Source organism: Micromys minutus, assembly GCF_963924665.1.
Source record: "Micromys minutus genome assembly, chromosome: 2".
Classification (NCBI taxonomy): domain Eukaryota; kingdom Metazoa; phylum Chordata; class Mammalia; order Rodentia; family Muridae; genus Micromys; species Micromys minutus.
In genome coordinates this window covers 47,560,200-47,578,209 of record NC_137971.1, presented here as the reverse complement: position 1 = coordinate 47,578,209, position 18,010 = coordinate 47,560,200, and the positions used below count along the sequence as shown (strand labels likewise).

The 18,010-nt window shown below is 38.0% G+C and overlaps 1 protein-coding gene across 2 annotated transcripts; it reads right to left on the bottom strand.

Annotated features, from left to right (window-relative positions):
* Nucleotides 1-7,878: 7,878 nt before the first annotated feature.
* MS4A2 (membrane spanning 4-domains A2) lies at nucleotides 7,879-14,131 on the bottom strand (the record flags this gene model as incomplete). 2 transcript variants are annotated; one of them, XM_080912004.1, is made up of 7 exons in its annotated part: nucleotides 7,879-7,977; nucleotides 8,816-8,914; nucleotides 9,232-9,387; nucleotides 10,244-10,300; nucleotides 12,554-12,688; nucleotides 13,176-13,296; nucleotides 14,070-14,131. In XM_080912004.1, 7 exons carry the CDS (start codon nucleotides 14,129-14,131, stop codon nucleotides 7,879-7,881), a joined length of 729 nt encoding a protein of 242 aa, XP_080768130.1. The 2 variants fall into 2 exon arrangements, with proteins under 2 accessions (XP_080768130.1, XP_080768131.1); XM_080912005.1 differs by having other exon boundaries at nucleotides 9,232-9,276.
* Between the last annotated feature and the right edge of the window lie 3,879 nt (nucleotides 14,132-18,010).

The window sequence follows — 18,010 nt, the reverse complement described above, 5'->3', positions numbered from 1 at the left end:
TCTCTTTCTTTGATAGATTATCCATCCTATCTAACCCACCAACATTGACACACCTTATATTTTGAGGCAGGCTGTCTCACCAGACCTGAAGCTCACCTATTTGACCACACTGGCTGGACAACAAGCTCCAGAAATCTCTGCCTTTCCAGCTCTGTGCTTCAGGCATGAGCTACTGGATATGGATATTTTATATGGGTTCTAGAGAAACTGAAATCAAGTCTACCTGCTTGTGATGTAGGCACTTAACTGCCCAAGGCCTTTCCAGCCCTAATGAAATGCTGTCAACTAATCCCACTAAGAGAAATTCCCCTTGGTTGGCAGAACATCACTGGAAGAAATGCTTAATCATAACATGATAGTGCTTATATATTAAATATTTTAGAATATTAAATATTAATATTTAATATTATTTAAATTTAATTAATTAAATATTTAATATTAAATGTTTAACTTAATATAAATGTTTAATATAGGATATTAAATATTTAGTGGACACACTGATGTCCTATACTATGAACAAATTCGAAATAAAAGTGAAAAACAAAAGATCATACAAAAAAAAACCATGAGATTATATATCTAATCAAGTTATGACTAAGAAAGGAAAAGAACCAGGAGAGATAACGTTGCTTTTCAGTGTGGTTCCTCTTTTGGAATAATCTACAAGGACACCTTTTCTAAACAGGAAGTAGAATTATCTTCAACATCATTATAATGAATATATAGAACCAGCTCAGGTTGTAAAAGTTGGACAGACATTATGCAACTCCACAAATGCTGCAGGACATTTTCACAAAGACTCAGAAGAAGACTGCCTTGAAGTCAGTGCTCGTCTTTCTTTTTCTTCTCTTAACACCAATCTTCCCAGTGCCAGCCAGAGACCATTCCCTCTAGGGACAGGCATCTACTTCCTTGCTGAGGCCCCATGGCATCCTGAATTTCCCTGTCTATGATAAAGTTTTAATGCAGTGATTGATAGGTAGGAAAGAAGGGATCAGCAATAAGAACTTAGAACACATCATCTAAAACCTCATGCTCTTTTATTGTTCCTTTGAAGCCAGATGAACCTTTCTCATTCCATATTCCACCATATACTAAATGGGCTGCATGATCTGGTTGGTACTTCTCATAATAGTTTGGCTAATGTTCTGCATGCAATTTATAGTGTGTAATCATATGATCCAGGACAGATTTGTCAGGGAATAAAAGAGGGGGGGGGAACGGTATTGAAAACACATATGTTCATGAGGTGTGGGAAGGGATGAGCTTTGCCATGAACAGGCATGGATGAGCTGCTGTTGCTGCCACTGTTGCCATGGACACTCAGTTGCAAATATCCCACAACAGAAAATGTGGTTCATTTACACAATGGAATATTACTCAGCTACTAAAAACTAGGACATCATGAATTTCGCAGGCAAATGGATGGAACTAGAAAATATCATCTTTAATGAGGTAACCCAGACCCCAAAAAGCATACATAATGTACAGGATACTCACTGTACAACCTATAGTCTCAAAGAGATTAGGGAAGAAGGAAGGCCCAAGGGAGGGTGTTTGGATCCTATTTAGAAGAAGGAACAAAATAGTCATGGAAGGCAGAGGAAGGAAGGGATCTAAGTGGGAGTGGGGAGAGGGAAGGGTATAGAGAGGGCAGGGTCAGGTTTGGAGAGAGACAGGAGAGAGCCCCAGAGGGCCATGAGAATAAATGGAAATATGCAGCTGCCTGGGGTTTGGGGAATCTCTAGGAAGTCCCAGAGACCTGAGATGAGGGAAGCTCCCAGAAATCTAAGGGGGTCACCTTAGCCAAAATGCCCAACAGTACGGGTATGGAACCTGAAGAGACTACCTCCAGTGGTCAGACAGGACTCTCACTAGAGGGATGGGGACACCAACCCACCTACAAAACTTTTAACTTAAAGTTGGCCCGGTCGAAAAAAAATGCAGGGACAAAAATGAAGTAAAGATGGGAGGAATGGCAGACCAGTGACCAGCTCAACTTGAGTCCCACCCTATGGGTGGACACCAATCCCTGGCGCAATTACTATGCCACGTTCTGCTTGCAAATAGGAGCCCAGCATATATGCCATGTTCTACCCAACCACTGACTGAAAGTGATGTAGAAACCCACAGCCAAACATTGAACGGAGATCTGGAGCTCTTATGTAAGAGTTAGGGGAAGGATTGAAGGCTCTGAAGGAGATGGAAACTTCACAGGAAAACCAACACTGTCAACCAGCCTGCACCTTTGGGAGCTCTTAAAGACTATGCCACCAACCAAAGAGCATACATTGGCTGGCCTGTGGCCCCTGGCACATATGTAGTAGAGGACTGCTTTGTCTGGCCTCAGTAGGAGAGGATGTGCCTAACCCTGCAGAGACTTGATGTACTAGGGTCAGGGGATAATGAGGAAGCCACCCACTCAGAAGCATAGGGAAGGGAGGATGGGAGGAAAATCTCTAGAAGGGGCATCAGGAGGTAAGGCAGCACTTGAGATGTAAATTAATTAATTAATTAGTTAACTTTTTAAAAGACAGATGTACTCACTTCTAATGATAGCTTCAATCTTTTCTCACTGTTAGAAGCCAACTACTTACTGATTTTTATCATCTCTGACTGATCTAAAGGTCAACATCCTTTTCTTATAACTATCTTCCTTCAGTGTGTGGTATTTAGATATGAGAATTTTGTGTTCTCATTTTGGTTATTTGGCATTCCTAAGAATTTCATACTTCATGCCTTGATGTCACCAACCTTAGCCTTATGTCTTCAAGTATTAGCCCTGTAGCATTCTGTTCTTTCTTTTTGCAATTCACATCTAAAAGAAGGGGATTAATCTTAAAAAAGAATAAAGGTTCCTCAGAGCTTCTTAAATCCATGGTCTCTTGAGCAGTCCTCTCCATATTCTCTTCTTGGTTTTTACTTTTCTGTGATTAACACACTGGTTTCTTCTAACCTGTCTCTCAGCTCTATTGTTCAGTCTTGACTGGTTCATGGGCCCCTTAGAGAATGAAGTCTGCAGGAAAGACACCATTAACCTCAAAATAGAGGAAGAGAGGTTCATTTAGGACCACTCATACAGGACCAACGCTCACACCCACAAAGACAATATGCTTGAAAATAGTCATGACATGATGGAGACTGAGAGACCCAGAGAAAGGAGATTTACAATTCCCTGTAAGCTTTCCCTACAGGAATCAAATAAAATACAATGTAATGATTACGAGGAGATCCAGAGCAAATGTATTGACATATCTCTGTAGGCTTTTCCTACATGAGACACAGAAGATCATTTCTTTTTGCTTTTAAGGAAATACAAGAAAATTTATTCCAGGGAAAGAAAAATCAAAGCAGGTAGATTGAAGATATAGATGTAAATCTCCATCTTCTGGAAAAGAGAATCAATAAGCAAAAATCTGCACCCAGAAGGGATGGGAATGAGCTTGGAGGTCATAAATGCAGCTGAAAGAGGTATAAGATACCTAGGAAGGCCACATGTTAGTTGTGCCTGCCTAAGTCTGAGGTTCAGTTGGAACATTTGAGGATGCATCTTTCAACTCAACATATTTTAATGGAAAAGAAAAGTACCTTGAGTTAAAACAGCTAAGGATGCAAAAGTGTCTTTCTAGCAATCTACAGAAAGAGAAGAAGCAAGTCAAAGCTAGAGTAGACCCAGAGATGAGCGTCTGTGAAACAGCCCACCCCATGCATCGATAGAGGAAAGTACGTATCTGTGAATCAAGTAGCAGGTATTCACACCTAGCCCTTCCTGCCTCTGCTCATAGAACGTGTCTATCTGAGTATTCTCAGTCCCCAACAATCTGTCCAAATTTCAACAAAATACTAGGAGGCATAAAAAAATAAGATTATTTTTAAAGTAAAAATGAACTAATATCTCACTAATAAACTGAGAACCATGGATGGTGGAACCACATGACACTAAGTTTTAAATGACTATGAAAAATTAGAATGGAATTTTAAAACACACAGAATTGGAGGGTAGTTTATTTACACAAAGCTGGGAGGGATCTAAATAATAATGGTAAATGAAAAACACAGTATCAGAAATGAATGAGGCCATGAAGGCCTTATTGGTGGCTTTCAGATGGCTATGGGAGGAAGACAGCAATCTTTCAGATAAATAGATAAGGTATTTGGGAAAATTGATTCTCCACTCCTATATCGGGATCTCCAAACTGCCTATACCTTTACTACAGGGGATCTGATACCCCTTTCTTGCCTCTGAAGGCACTGTACTCACATATGCACAAGCCCACACTCAGACACAAACATATGCATGTAGTTTGAGTTTTATATGTGTATGGGCATATTGCCTGCTTATATAACTACCAACCACATTCATGCCTGGTACCTACTGAGGCCAGATAAGAACATAAGATCACCTGGAACTGGAATTGCAAATGGCTATGAAATATCATAGGTGCTGGAAATAGAACCCAGATTCTCTGGAAGAGAAGCTAGTGCTCTTAATCACAGAGTCATCTCTCAAGGCACCTCAACTATTAAAAATCTAAATGTTAAAAAGAGTTTAAAAGCTTTCTAAAAAAAGAAGCTGTCTTATATATGTGACATTTGGCTGCTATGCAGAGCCTAGCATATGTAAACATACAGGAAATGAATGGGATGTATACTAAATTTTAGAAGAACCTCAGAATAAAGAACGAAATGAAAACGATCTTCCTTTCAAAAATAATAAAGTATCCTCTAATATACCTTAGCTGCTCATGGCTTCAAATGTTCCTAACCCCAGGTGGTCAGTAGAGACACGCGGAGCCCAAAAGATGGCTAGCCAAACAACATGAGTGAACATCATTACCAGCTCAGCGGGTGATCCTGTCTCGTGGCAATGAAGTGGGCAGCAATAGAGGAAGACACCAGATGTCTCAGTCTGACCTCTACATGTGTACAATGTCCCTTAACACAGAGATACCATACACATACAATAAAAATAAATAAATAAATATGTTAATCGGCACATACGCTTGTGTCTGGGAACAGAAAATAACTGCTTGAGTTTTCTACATTATAATTACACAACAGGAGTCTTTAAAAATGTGTGTGAAAATAGGTGTTTAAGTGTGTACAAGAAGACAGCTAAGGAGTGGTTGACTTTGGCTCTCTATATATTTATTGATATGAACTCTTTAAGCATATATATAAATATATAGAATATAATGTTTTAGATTATACACAGAGACAGGTCAGTGGAGCTGACATGTGGGTTGAGCACAAAATCATGGCCTTTATTGTCCTAAACAGAATTCTCTGCTGTCTCTCTTCACCATTGTCTGGGTGCTTCTGTGGAGAGCAATGTTCCTAATGCCCGATACTGCCCTTACTCAAATCCCCCAGCTTATTTATTTAGAGTTTTTTGTTTTGTTTTGTTTTGTTTTGTTTTGTTTTTCTGGTTTAGGTTCTGAACTCTGAGAACCCAGAATTTTATCTAATGTATATGCCAGATCTCAAGAGTTCCTCTTCCATCTGTATACATGAGCTCAGTCATGTAGCAGACTGTAAAGTGCCCAAGCAAGCATGCACCAGCTGCTGGAAAAGACAGGGCCCAGTGTTTCCTGGCTATTTAAGATCTGATAAATTTGCATCCATCTCTGGTTTGGAGAATTGTCGGTTTATATTTTATTTCTTATACCTTCCATCTGTCTGTCATAGACTCTTGTTGATTGTAACTCTGAATGATCCAGGTTCACCATAAGAAGCTACTTTCTCAGACTCATATACCAATTGAATTAGCAACAATATCACCTAGTAAAACATGATCATATCCAGAGTACCCAATCTATTAACAAAAGATGGGTGATAAGTAGTTCAATGTCCTGTTTTCTACCTCCAGAGTGATTTACATTCAACTGTACTGGGAAAAGATCGAGGAAGTGGACTACAGAAACTATTCTTTGTCCTTGGCACCATTTCATGAATTGTCCTGATGTACATGGTTCTTTTTAAAATGAGTTTTCTTTATTCCTGAGAACTTCACAAATGTGTACAAGGAAATATGATCATATCCACCATCAATTTTCTTCCTCAAAACTTCCCTCATGTTCTTTCAACTTCATTTGCTAGTACAAATATCAAGTTAATTAATCCTGATTTATTGTATAATCACTATCTGAAGACACATAAGGAGATCACAAGCACTGTTTACTACTGTGGTAGAGTAACTATGAAACAAGGATGTAGCTTTGTGAAGAGACAGATATGAGGTGAGCTTACATGGAGATTTAGAAAAGTTGTCTGTACTTTGGACTTACACACAGAACACAATAACTGATCCCTTGAACAGATTTTTCAATGTCTTTTTTCGTTTCCTTTAAAAATCTAAATAACAGCAACAAAATCATTTTCAGCTGGTTTTTTTTTTTTTTTTTTTTTTTTTCATACTACCTCCTAATCACAGTTTGCTCTCTAGGAACCTTTGCAAATGTTCTGGTCCTCTGCTCACACCCTTTGTGAAATGCCTCTTCAGAGTTTGCATTCATCTAGAATTGCTATTTTCTCTTCTTTTTCCTAAGCCAACATGTACAGTCTCTGGTAGTTAATTTTTCTTTGTTTAACTTTTTTCACTATAGGCATCTGCTGCCTAATGTAATATGCTTTTATGAGTAATTGTTAGGCTCTACTTTGATCCTTACTTTCCCCTTCTAAACTCCATAGATATGTAGAGTTTGACTGCCTTAATTCTTTCTCAAAATAATTCTCCTGGTGTCTCGACTTTCTTCATTTAATGGTGATTGCTGTTATAGCCATCTCAGAACAAACATCTGAAACTAAGTTTCAACATTTCATCTGTTTCTGCTACTCTTCCGTCATCCAGACTTCTACATTATTGCTTACCTCTCCCCCACAATGTTATTCATTCACTTTTATTAAAGACTCAAACAATCAATACATCAAACTCCTGTTTGTATAACTATCCTTTAAGGTGTTAACAGTTTGAACCAATTTCTTCTTTTGTCCTGGATGTACAATCTTGTGTAGCCCAGGCTGGCCTCTAACTCACTATGTAACAGAGGCTGTCCTTGTGCTGAGATTCTAGGCATACATGGAATTCTCTACAAACGTCTGGTAGGTATTTACTGACATATATTATACACAATCATTTCTTGTCATTTCCACCAACTTTCTTCTAGCTCAAGTATTCATCAGTTTATTCTTTATTCACCACACATGTCTTGCTAAATGATACACAGACTCATATTGTTCCTGATTTTACCTGTCCATCTCACTAGACTGAATGATTTAACACTGTTCTCTATTACCTACTCCTCACCAATCGGTAAATACCACTGAGCAACATCTGTGCTAGTGAATGTGCTCATGAGTCAGATGATATGTCTTTGCATAAAGATTTTGGTCTCTGAAAAACCCATTATTATTTAGGGTGGAAAATATATTTACATAAAAAGTATATATCATGCTAAAATATATACAGCAGGCTTGATATGGTACACAAATATCGTGCACAATTATAGCTGTTGAGAATTCTAAAATGAACCAAGAGCCAAATATTACCTAAGTTTAGTTAAATTCTCACCATTATTTCTCTATATATTCCTTTTGTTCATGAAAGAAGACATACAATAAAAGCTAACTTGTTTCTTGATGACTTCCCAGAAAGAATGTATGTGAGAACATGATACAAAACAAGAAAATTGGAGTGAGTGATAGCCACAGAAGGGAGAGATTTCAAAGAGCAAAGGCATCTAACACAGTGGCATCTGCAAAAATATTAAGTTGAAAAACTGACAGAATGTGGAGGAAATGGAAACGTTGCCATAATGTTGTAAAAAGGTTGACTTTCAGGATTATACTGTGAATCAAATTGTCTGGATCCCCTGATTCTTATGAATCAACTGGAGAAGATGTTTCCCCTTTGTCTTCCAACTCACTGTAAATTGGTGAATACACATTTAATTCTTCATAAAGACGATCATCTGGGACCTGATAAAGAGAAACAACAGCTCATATCAATTACCCAGAACTTTACATTTCTAAAAGGCTTGCCGTAGATGTATATCTTCTTTCTTTTTGAATTTTGTCTTGTCTCTTATGACTCACAAATGTCTGGACCCTTAATATCCAGAAACTAGATCAGATGGGCTGGTCAATGGGGGCAAAAGAAGCCATGTAAATGACCAAGTGACGGAGGCTACTCTATGTCTGAAATGTTGGTCTCTCTTCTGACTGAGGACAGTGGTCATTAAGAAGTGTGATGACTAGGCTGTGTCTAAATGTGGACACAGAGGGTGAGTTGTAGGTTCCATTTGTCAGATTTGAGTTAGTAACAGTGGCTGAGAATTGGGAATTCTCACCAGGGATATAAGTTTGTGCAGCAGGTAGAAACACAGCTGTTACCATGAACCAAGAGAAAAAGCAAACCTGAGGCTGATTGAGAACAGTAAAGAGGGGAAATAAAAATACATATTTGGGGGAAAAAGAAAGGAAAATATCACATATAACAAGCTCCTTGAGGACAGAAAAAGAAAAGCCAAAAGTTGGCTGTTTCCATCCCACGCTGCTGATAACTCACTTCTCACATGCAACTGCTCCAAAGTACCCACCGTTTCTACAATGAAAACTGTTCCACTTGCCTAACCTCACAGGACTGTGCTGTGATCTGGTGGCATTTCAGTGTATAAGATGAGATCTCCAATATGAGATACAAAAGCCAGGTTTTTGAGAAACAATTTTCCAGGAAATAATTTCATAAAATCCAGAGCACGTTTTAAAAGAACAAAGCACAAACGCTTTAGCATATTAGTCAATATTTCCTACTGACCTTATTACTTTCAAATTCTTGTCCAATCCTATAGATGGCACACAGAACTGCACTGCAAAAGGCCAGGATGGTGAGAAACAGCATCATCAACACCAGTTCCTGTTAAACAACAACCAACCAATAGGCAAAAGTCACAGACTGATATACCCCCAATCTCTTCCCTTAGAACCCCCCCCCAGGAGCACAGGACCAGACATTATAAACTGACATAAATAGGAGACTGGGAGGTGACTGACTGGAGGAGATGAGTCCAACCTTAAGGAAAATGGCCAGGAGTAAGAGTAAGATTATCACCTCCCTAGTATAGAACTCTGTTTTATGAGGTAGAGATCCCAAAGGAAGGACTGTATCTCTGGAAAAGGAAGGGTGTTCATACTTAGGACAGGGCCCAGAGTATTTTCACAAGAAATACATACTGTGATAAAAGAAGCCACAAAGCAACCATCATCTTCGGTTACATCCTTGCAATGGTTCATATAAGCGGAGTTATTGCTCAGATTGAGGATCAGTAAAGTGATTCCTATCCCTGCAGTGATGCTGCTGACGATGTTTACTCCCAGGCTGCCTCTCACCTAATGGCATAGAACATTCAGCCCTAGGATGTGTGTGGCAGCAGCTGGTCAACTGATCTGTCTTGCAGAGCTGGTCCTGTATAGTAACTCAAAGCTGCTCCAAAACCCCAGTTACATAGGGAACTCTTGCAAAGGTACTCCACATCTGGTAATCATCTGCTTCCCCCTGAGATACACTCAAGAAAAGCATGAGAGCTGAGGATGTAGCTCAGCGGTTAACACAGAGTGAGAAACTGCTGGTCAGAGGTTCAATCCCCAGGATTAAAAACAAAAACAAAACAACAACAACAACAAATAGCTGAAAGCATTGGTCATGTTCTCAAGTCATCTCAGCTGACATAACTAAACATAAGACTATAAATACATACAAGGACAATACCTGCAAAGATTTCTTTAAGCAGTGTCAAGGTAATCTAATTTCACTGCTTATTAAGTAACACAATTTATGTATCTAATGATTTTATCCAATGAATCCTGCAAAATGCTTTCCATCATAAAAGGATTGAGAAAAAGCATACATCTACACTCCATAATGTAGTTGATACTGGTGGGTGTGTCTCTCTATTTTTAAAAAGATAGATAGATTGATTGATTGATTGATTGATTGATTGATTGATTGAGTATATATAAGTACACTGTAGCTGTCTTCAGACACACCAGAATAGGACATCAGATCTCATTACAGATGGTTGTGAGCCACCATGTGGTTGCTGGAATTTGAACTGGAGACCTCTGGAAAATCAGTCAGTGCTCTTAACCATTGACCCATCTCTCCATCCCCTGGTGTGTCTCTCTTAACTTTCATAAAGTTCCACTTTCTTACCTTGGAAGAATGAATAACATGAGTGCAACTCACCAGATACAGCGTGTTTTTCCTCTCAGACATAATTGACAAAAATCCAGACAAAACAAACTGTCCAAAAGGAAACAGGGGAGGGATCAAAGTGAGTCTCTGCTCTCCAGTGAACTTCTTCCCCTATCTACAAAATATAAAAATGAATTCCAGAAGGCTATACACTAAAATCTTCCATGCGATTGTTATTTGTTACCTCCTGTAAAATACTTCTTAAAGCCAATTCCTATATAAACCATGTGAAAGTCTTTATGAAATGCAGGTTCTGAGCTGTGTGGTAGCACATGCTTGCAATCCCAACTCTCAGGAGCCTGAGGCAGGAAGGTTGTAAGGATGAGGAAAGTCTGAGCTACATGGTGAGGAAAAGAAAAAGTACACAGGCTCCCACTAATTAGGTCTTACATGGCCTATGGCTCTTCATCATGGTTCCTCTATGTGGCTGACTTTGATACTTGGGTAGGTAACAAGGGCTAGTGATATCTGCTGAACAACTGTAACAGTGGTCTTATTTATTGTGGTGCATGGTTCATGTGCCCTGTCTTTATCATTATCAGCTCCTTCAAGTCAGCCTTAGATAGCTATAGGATCTGATATGCAGCACATGGTCATATAGTTAACTACAAAACTATACAATTGCAAATATTTAATAAGAGTAAATATTGAAACCTCAAAGTCAGACCACCCTCTAAGAAATTGAGATTTGTATTCTGGGGCACTTAAGGAGCAGGTATTTGAGTCTATGACATGCCCCAGCATGTAAAAGTACTTGTAACAGATCCTGAGTTCAGTTCATTGATCTCACAAAGTAGCAAGAAAGACCGGACAAAGTATGTCTTTTTCTCTGACTTCCACACGAGCTCTATGCGCTTACATACACACACACACACACACACACACACACACACACACACACACGGGGGGGGGGAGGGAGGGAGGGAGGGAGAGAAGAATAACGGAGAGAGGAAGAGAGGAAGAGAGGGAGAGGGAGACATACACATACATAGATAGATAAAATAAATTACTTTTAAAATTAAATGCTTGAAAAATCGAAAGTTCAAGAAAAATGTCAAGATAATTCTTGACCATATGACCAAGATATCTAAGAACTAGATTCGTAGAAGCATATCAAACCAATGCAGTGGTTTCCTTAGATCTAAATACATCTTCATAACTGAACTATTGATAAAAAGATAATATATAATGATGATATGAAATTAAGAAAGGTAGACATATAAGACATTGTAGCATGCAATTCTATTTCTACAATGCTCTAAAAATTGAAAACTAATTTTCAGTTATAGTGATTTCTTCTAGATGAGAAGTCTGGTAGCAGAGAGACAGAAAGAGTTGTAGGGAACTTAATGTAACTTACAAAATCATGAACAGGTTTGTTGTATTGAGGGTGATATATAAGCTAATATTTCATAGATAAATAGATAGATGGATAGGTAGATGAATAGATAGATCGATGAGTCAAATTTTATCAAATCCTATACTTCTATACACAGAATATGCTATTTATTGTATGTGTAGTTCACATATATAAAGCTATATGACCTGTGGTCTCATTCAGTCACTTGCTTTTCAGACAGTAGAATATTTAAAAGGAATTGTATTCATCCAATATTGTTAACTTTGTTCTCATTTGAATAACACGTCTTTCCCCTCCCCTTTTTATACTACTCTATATTTTATATATAAAAAATGTATGTGCAAGCATGTGTATATGCCTGTGTATGTATATGCCAATGTGAATGAATGCCCAAGAAGGGCCGAGAAGGCTCTTATACCCTTCAGCTATTGTTACAGGCAGTCATAAGCACATGACATGGTACTGAGAATTGAACTCCAGTCCTGTGGAAGAGCAGCAAGCACCCTTAACTACTAAGGCCTATCTCCAGTCTTATTTTTTTATTAATGGATATAATGTATGTAGTTACCATGTAATTTTATTAATGGGTGGTGTTAAGGGTATTTTCTTGAATATAAGTCCTGGAAAATCACTTAACTTCTTAAATATTTATATATTTATTCTTTTACAGTTTCAAAGTCTCTAGTTTTTTAGTCAATAAAAGTATGTTAATGATTTAAGTCACAGTTAACTGTGATAAGAATCTTTTGCTCTTGTTAATGAATATATGTGGAGGGTGCTGTGGAAACTACATTTATAGATGCTAGGCACATATAAATAAAGAACTGTAGATATTATTGAAATGCTAGAGATACACATTTGATTAAAAGATTAAATGGCTTTGGTTAAAAGAAAATCTCTGGCTAGCATTATTTCAGAAACAATTACAGAAATGTTCTCACCAGCACTGCACCCCAGAATGGATAGCCTGCTCTATATAATAAAAGCACTTCATCATCAAAGTCTGAAATGTGAAGTACGGAGCAGACAATTGTTCCAAAACCAAGGCATATCAAACCAGCCAGAATTTGTGTTACCTGTGGGAAACATGAATTTTGTAAAGTTAGGATATATTTTCTCAAGATGTTACCAATTTCTCTGTGAGACTGAACATGAAAAATCTCTTTAGTGTTATAGGCTTTCCTTAGATTCATCTAGTTGCCTTCTGTTTTTTATATATTGGGGATACAGATCTGTCTTCTATTCATTATATATCCTGAACTATGACTAGTAGAATCTAAAACATACATTATCAGTACATGTCATATACATCTTTATTTACATAGTTATGGTAGACACACATAATTGTTCTTTTTAATTAACATCATACATTTTGTATCCTTCATTCCTGTTTTCCATTCATGACCTAGTAACTTAAAGTCTTCATGAGAAAATGCTTCCTCTTCTTAGAGTGTGCAAATGATTCCTTGCCCATCAAGGATGCTATAGGACCCTCAGCCCACTAAATACTCTTTCCTAGAGCCAATCTGCATTTTGAGTTGAGAATAAAGGCTATGCACTCACTCCCAGGATCTCCAACTCTTTCTTCAAAAATGTTTGCCATGTCTGCTTTGGTGGGGCTGAGGCTGGTTTCTTTGGTAGAGCTTTAGGAGGAGACACTTCCAAGAGTTCAATGTCAGGTGCACTGAAATTTACAAAAATTTAATCATACATCTTCTAACTCCCTGTGTAATGTTAACTCTCAAAACCCAGAGCATTATGTGTTAGCTGTTCTTCAAGAGAATCCTGCAGTTGAACTATTTGGTGTAGTTCCTGAGAAAAAGGCTCAGAGAAGCAAAGCAACCAACCATCAACACTTGAATATTATCCAAATGTTTACAAAGACCATAATAGAACAAAAAACATGCTGCATACTCTTGTTCATCCTGGGTTTTCATAACTTCCTTCCTAAAAATCTCTATATATAATATGTGTGCCTGTCAGCCTCAAGGAGATTTTAACATAAAAATATCTCTGTGTGTCTTTTGTCAGTGCTTACAATATTGTACACAGAGGATAGCTTCGAGGGGCTAGCTTAGTCTCTATTCCTATTTTAATCTTGGGTGCAGGATCCCATCCCCTATGCACCACAAGGGCCAACCAGGATGAATATCATTTTGTAAATCCTGTGATCCCTAAAACACACATAAGATATGGAGTCAAGAGATCTGTATGCCCAAACTCCCTGTCCCATACCCAAAACCACAAGTCTCTAATGTTAGAAAATCTGATATTTCCAGTTTTTAAATGAAGTTAAAGCCTTGCTCCCAACTGCTGAGAGAGTAAGACACTAAGAAATTTCAGTAATCTTCTGGAGTCTGTGAATAAATCTATGAATTGGCATCTGCCTGCCCAGTACTGTGAATTTCTCTGTCTTGATAAATAACTTCAATGGAAAAAATAATAATCCTTGCTTACCTGGAGGATTCGTGTGGATTTGGGAGAGCAAGATCTGCTCTGCTCTTAATTTCTGTGTCCATATTTTTTCATTCGTTGGGCTATCCAGGAATGAAAGATACTGTTACATGGAAACAAGTTATGCTCTGGGCAGTTAAGATGGGCTGACTCTGAATATTAACGATTATCTTTATGCGAAACCTACTTGTCAGATAAGTCTCCGGACTGGTTGATTGTAATCAGTGGTTCTTTTATTTTGCTATAATGGATAGTAATGCAAAACTGAGACATCTACTGAATAGAGGGTGGGATGAAGAGGGAAGTGAGCACTTTAAAGTATAATTCTGCCCAAGATGTAGGGTTTATGGAACTTAATATTGAAGCATCTAGGCACTGAGAAGGTAAAAAAGAGAAGGAGAAAAGGCAAGGGTGCTCTTTGGCAGCTCCATCTGCTATACCTATGTCACGAACTCTTCAATTTGGCTTCATGTATGATATCAAAGCTGAACTGTGTGTATCTCTGACTTTACATTCTTTCTCTTCCTTCTTCCTTTCCCTTTTCCTTTTCCTCTCCCTCTCCTCACTCCTTTCTCATTCTTTCTTCCTGTCTTCTGAATAGTATTTGCTATCTGCAGCAAATGATCTTGAAAAAGGACCATCAGAGTTCTAACTGCTGTGAACCATGAAATTATTCAATATACTATTTGAATTATGAAAAATACTTCATCTGAACATTTTTATAGCAACTGCTGCACTTCAGTAATAGTAAAAACAAGACAAGGAAAATATAGAGTGATATGAATATAATAAAGAGAACTGGTATGAGCAAGTATGAATTGTGGAAAGTGTGCAATATATCTGCCCAAAATGTTCCCTTGACTATATCACAACTAACTACCCCAGAACACAATGAACAGGAGGGAATTCACAGGTCTGACTTACTTATATTTCAGTTTCATTCTATGAATGGTTTTTCACAACTACAAGATACTCTACATGGGACGCTAAATCACTTCAGTTATTTTCTAGGGTATAATAAAATGTCTCAAAAAGAAATTAAGGTGTATATATATATATATATATATATATATATATATATATATATATATATGTGTGTGTGTGTGTGTGTGTGTGTGTGTGTGTGTGTGTGTGTGTGTGTGTGTGTGTGGAGAAAGAGGGAGAGAGACAAAGAAGAAGAAGAAGAGGAAGAGGAAGAGGAAGTGGAAGAGGAAGAGGAAGTGGAAGAGGAAGAGGCCCATGTGCAGCCATTGGGCCCAAGCACCATAGCTGATGCTGGGAGGTGCTTGCTGGTAGGAACCATATAGGAGTGCCTCCTCAGGGGCTCGGCTAGACTCAGGCAGCTAAGCATAATTGAGGCTAACCATCCAACTGAGCCCAGGGACCCCAGTAAGGTTGCTGAGCAGGGAGATGAAGGAGCTGAAGGGGGTTTCGGCCTCATGGGAAGAACAACATTGTTGACCAACCAAATCCTCCACAGCTCCAATGGACTAGAACACCAACCATTGAGCACGCATTGAGAGGCCAATGACTCCAGTTGCATAGTTGCACATGCAGTGGAGAATAGCAGTGTCTGGCAACAATGTGAGAAGAGGTGTTTGGTCCAGGGAGGGCATGTTTTTCCAATGTATGAAAATGCGAAGACACTTAGATGAAAAGGGTAATTGGGAGGTAGTATACCTTTGTGAAAACAAGTAGAGGGGAGGAGTAATTGGAGCAGGGTGGGCAAAGGGGATAACATTTCAAATGTGAATACAGAGAATATCTAATAAAAATTTAAAATAGAATATATATTGATCAAGGCCTTAAGAGATAGTCTATAAAAAATAAAAGTTAAAAATGTAGGGCAAAACCTAAAAAAATTCTTTTGTAAGATAAATTTTTGACTTAAAAAGTATGACAATTAGAACAGAAAATTTCTTAAAGGTTCTGGAATTACAGTGGAAACAACAAAATAGACTTGGTTAAACATTCAAATATAATGATTTTAGGTTCATAGCTAGGAGATTGTTTGGTATAAGAGAGCTGTCATGGTAACCATTCATGACACTATGAATGACAGATGATATCTAAACTGCCAGTAAGTCTGCAGCTCATGATATTCCATATCAGGAGATGTTCTAATTTTTTTAAAGTACAACCATATAGCATGCTTATTTTCCTCATGAAAACCATAGTTTTAGATAATAGAAGGTATATGGAAAGATAAGAATTAATATGAATTATACACTCACCTTGGTAGCTAACTGGCCCTTGGATTGTAATACCAGACAAAAGCAGTCTACAAGGCTCAAGGAAAACATAGAGTCACAATGATTCTGCATTACATATTTCTAAAATCACATGGATAAAAAGATGAAGGTTTTGCCTTACACTTTGTACTTGGCCCTTGCACATTTTCAGCTATTTGTCCCATGGCTATTTCTATAATCATATTTTCTATGAAGCACTGGAACGTAATGTCAGTATACACTGCTTAAATCATATTAAATGTGTATGTATAAAATATTTGCTTACCATTTGTGTGCATGTGGGGACTCCCATCCAGGTGACTATGGAGGTCAGAGAGTAGTTTTGCCAAGCCAGTTCTCTGCTTCCACCATGTGAGTTCACAGGCCCTTGGGATTAGCAGAAAGCACCACAGAAAGAAAAAGATGAAAGGGGTTTGTGGCACAAAGAAAAATGAGAAATGAGAGAGACAGAGGCTGTGATTACATGGTGAAAGGTATCACAAAAAAAGCTCTAAAGACAACCCAAATTAAAACGTTTGAGATGAAAAGTTGTTTCATATACCTGAAATAAAAAATATTCATTTTAGTTAAATTTAGAATTTATTTAGAGAAAACATTTGCTCATGAGTGATTTAAAAGTAAATTTATTTTGAGTTTGAGGCAAATCCCTATCCAATAACCTATTTGTAATTGATAGTTGTTGAGAAATTTGGGGGTTATTTTTTGGTTTTGTTTCATCTTGAGAGAAAGCACATAAAGTTGGGTGGGTTGGGAACTGGGGAGGATCTGTGAGGACTTGTAGGAGGACAAAGAATATGATGAAAATATATTCTATGAAAATTAAGAAAAATTAAAAATATAATAAAAATCTAGGATATGATTAGCTAAGCAAAGAAACTTGGTTTCAAAGAGAAAGCCAGAGTAAAGTGCACGTGAAAAGCCTGTGCATGCCAGAGGAGAACCGCTGTGTGCAGAAGAAATTCTAGATGTGTAATCTCTTCCGTCCAGGCAGTTGCGTGGTTAAAAACCATCTTGATAATAATACCCATCCCCAAAGGACATCATTTGATTATATGCTCTGATATTCACTGTCTTGGAAAGCTAGAACTACTTGGCTGTGGGGAACGTGTCTATGAGTACCGAATGTGCTAAGTATCTCAGTAGAGGGGGAAGATAAAGCTGTTGACGAACACTGAGCTATGAACTAATTGGGACATAATAAGTCACCTTTCAGTACCCTATTAGCATCTTGTAAAGTGCTGTAGTTAATTTCCACAAAGCAGCCTATTTCCAAACACAGAAAGATACCTTCAGTCTGTTAACTGTCCAAATCTCAATAGGATTGCGAATTTTTTCTTGTTGTTGAACATAAACATGTATATACTATTAGGGAATATCACAAAAGACCATTACATTGATTGAAGACTTCCCTACCAACCCATGTGGTTTTGTGAAAGTTGGGTAGGGGAATGAAGTTTCTAAGCCAATCATTTTAAGGCTAGGATCAAATATCACCTTCCCTGAGAATTCCTTCTCTGAGCTCTATGCAAGCTCTATCAGTCAGTGTTGTAACCTCCATCATGTTCCAGCAGCCTCTGGCCGGATTCTAGGTAATCTTTTATTTTTCTTCATATCTTCAAAGTTTTGGGCTAGATAAGTCTGGGATCTTGGCCTTCAATAGTGCCTGTTCCATGTAGTGATCAGTTGCTAGCA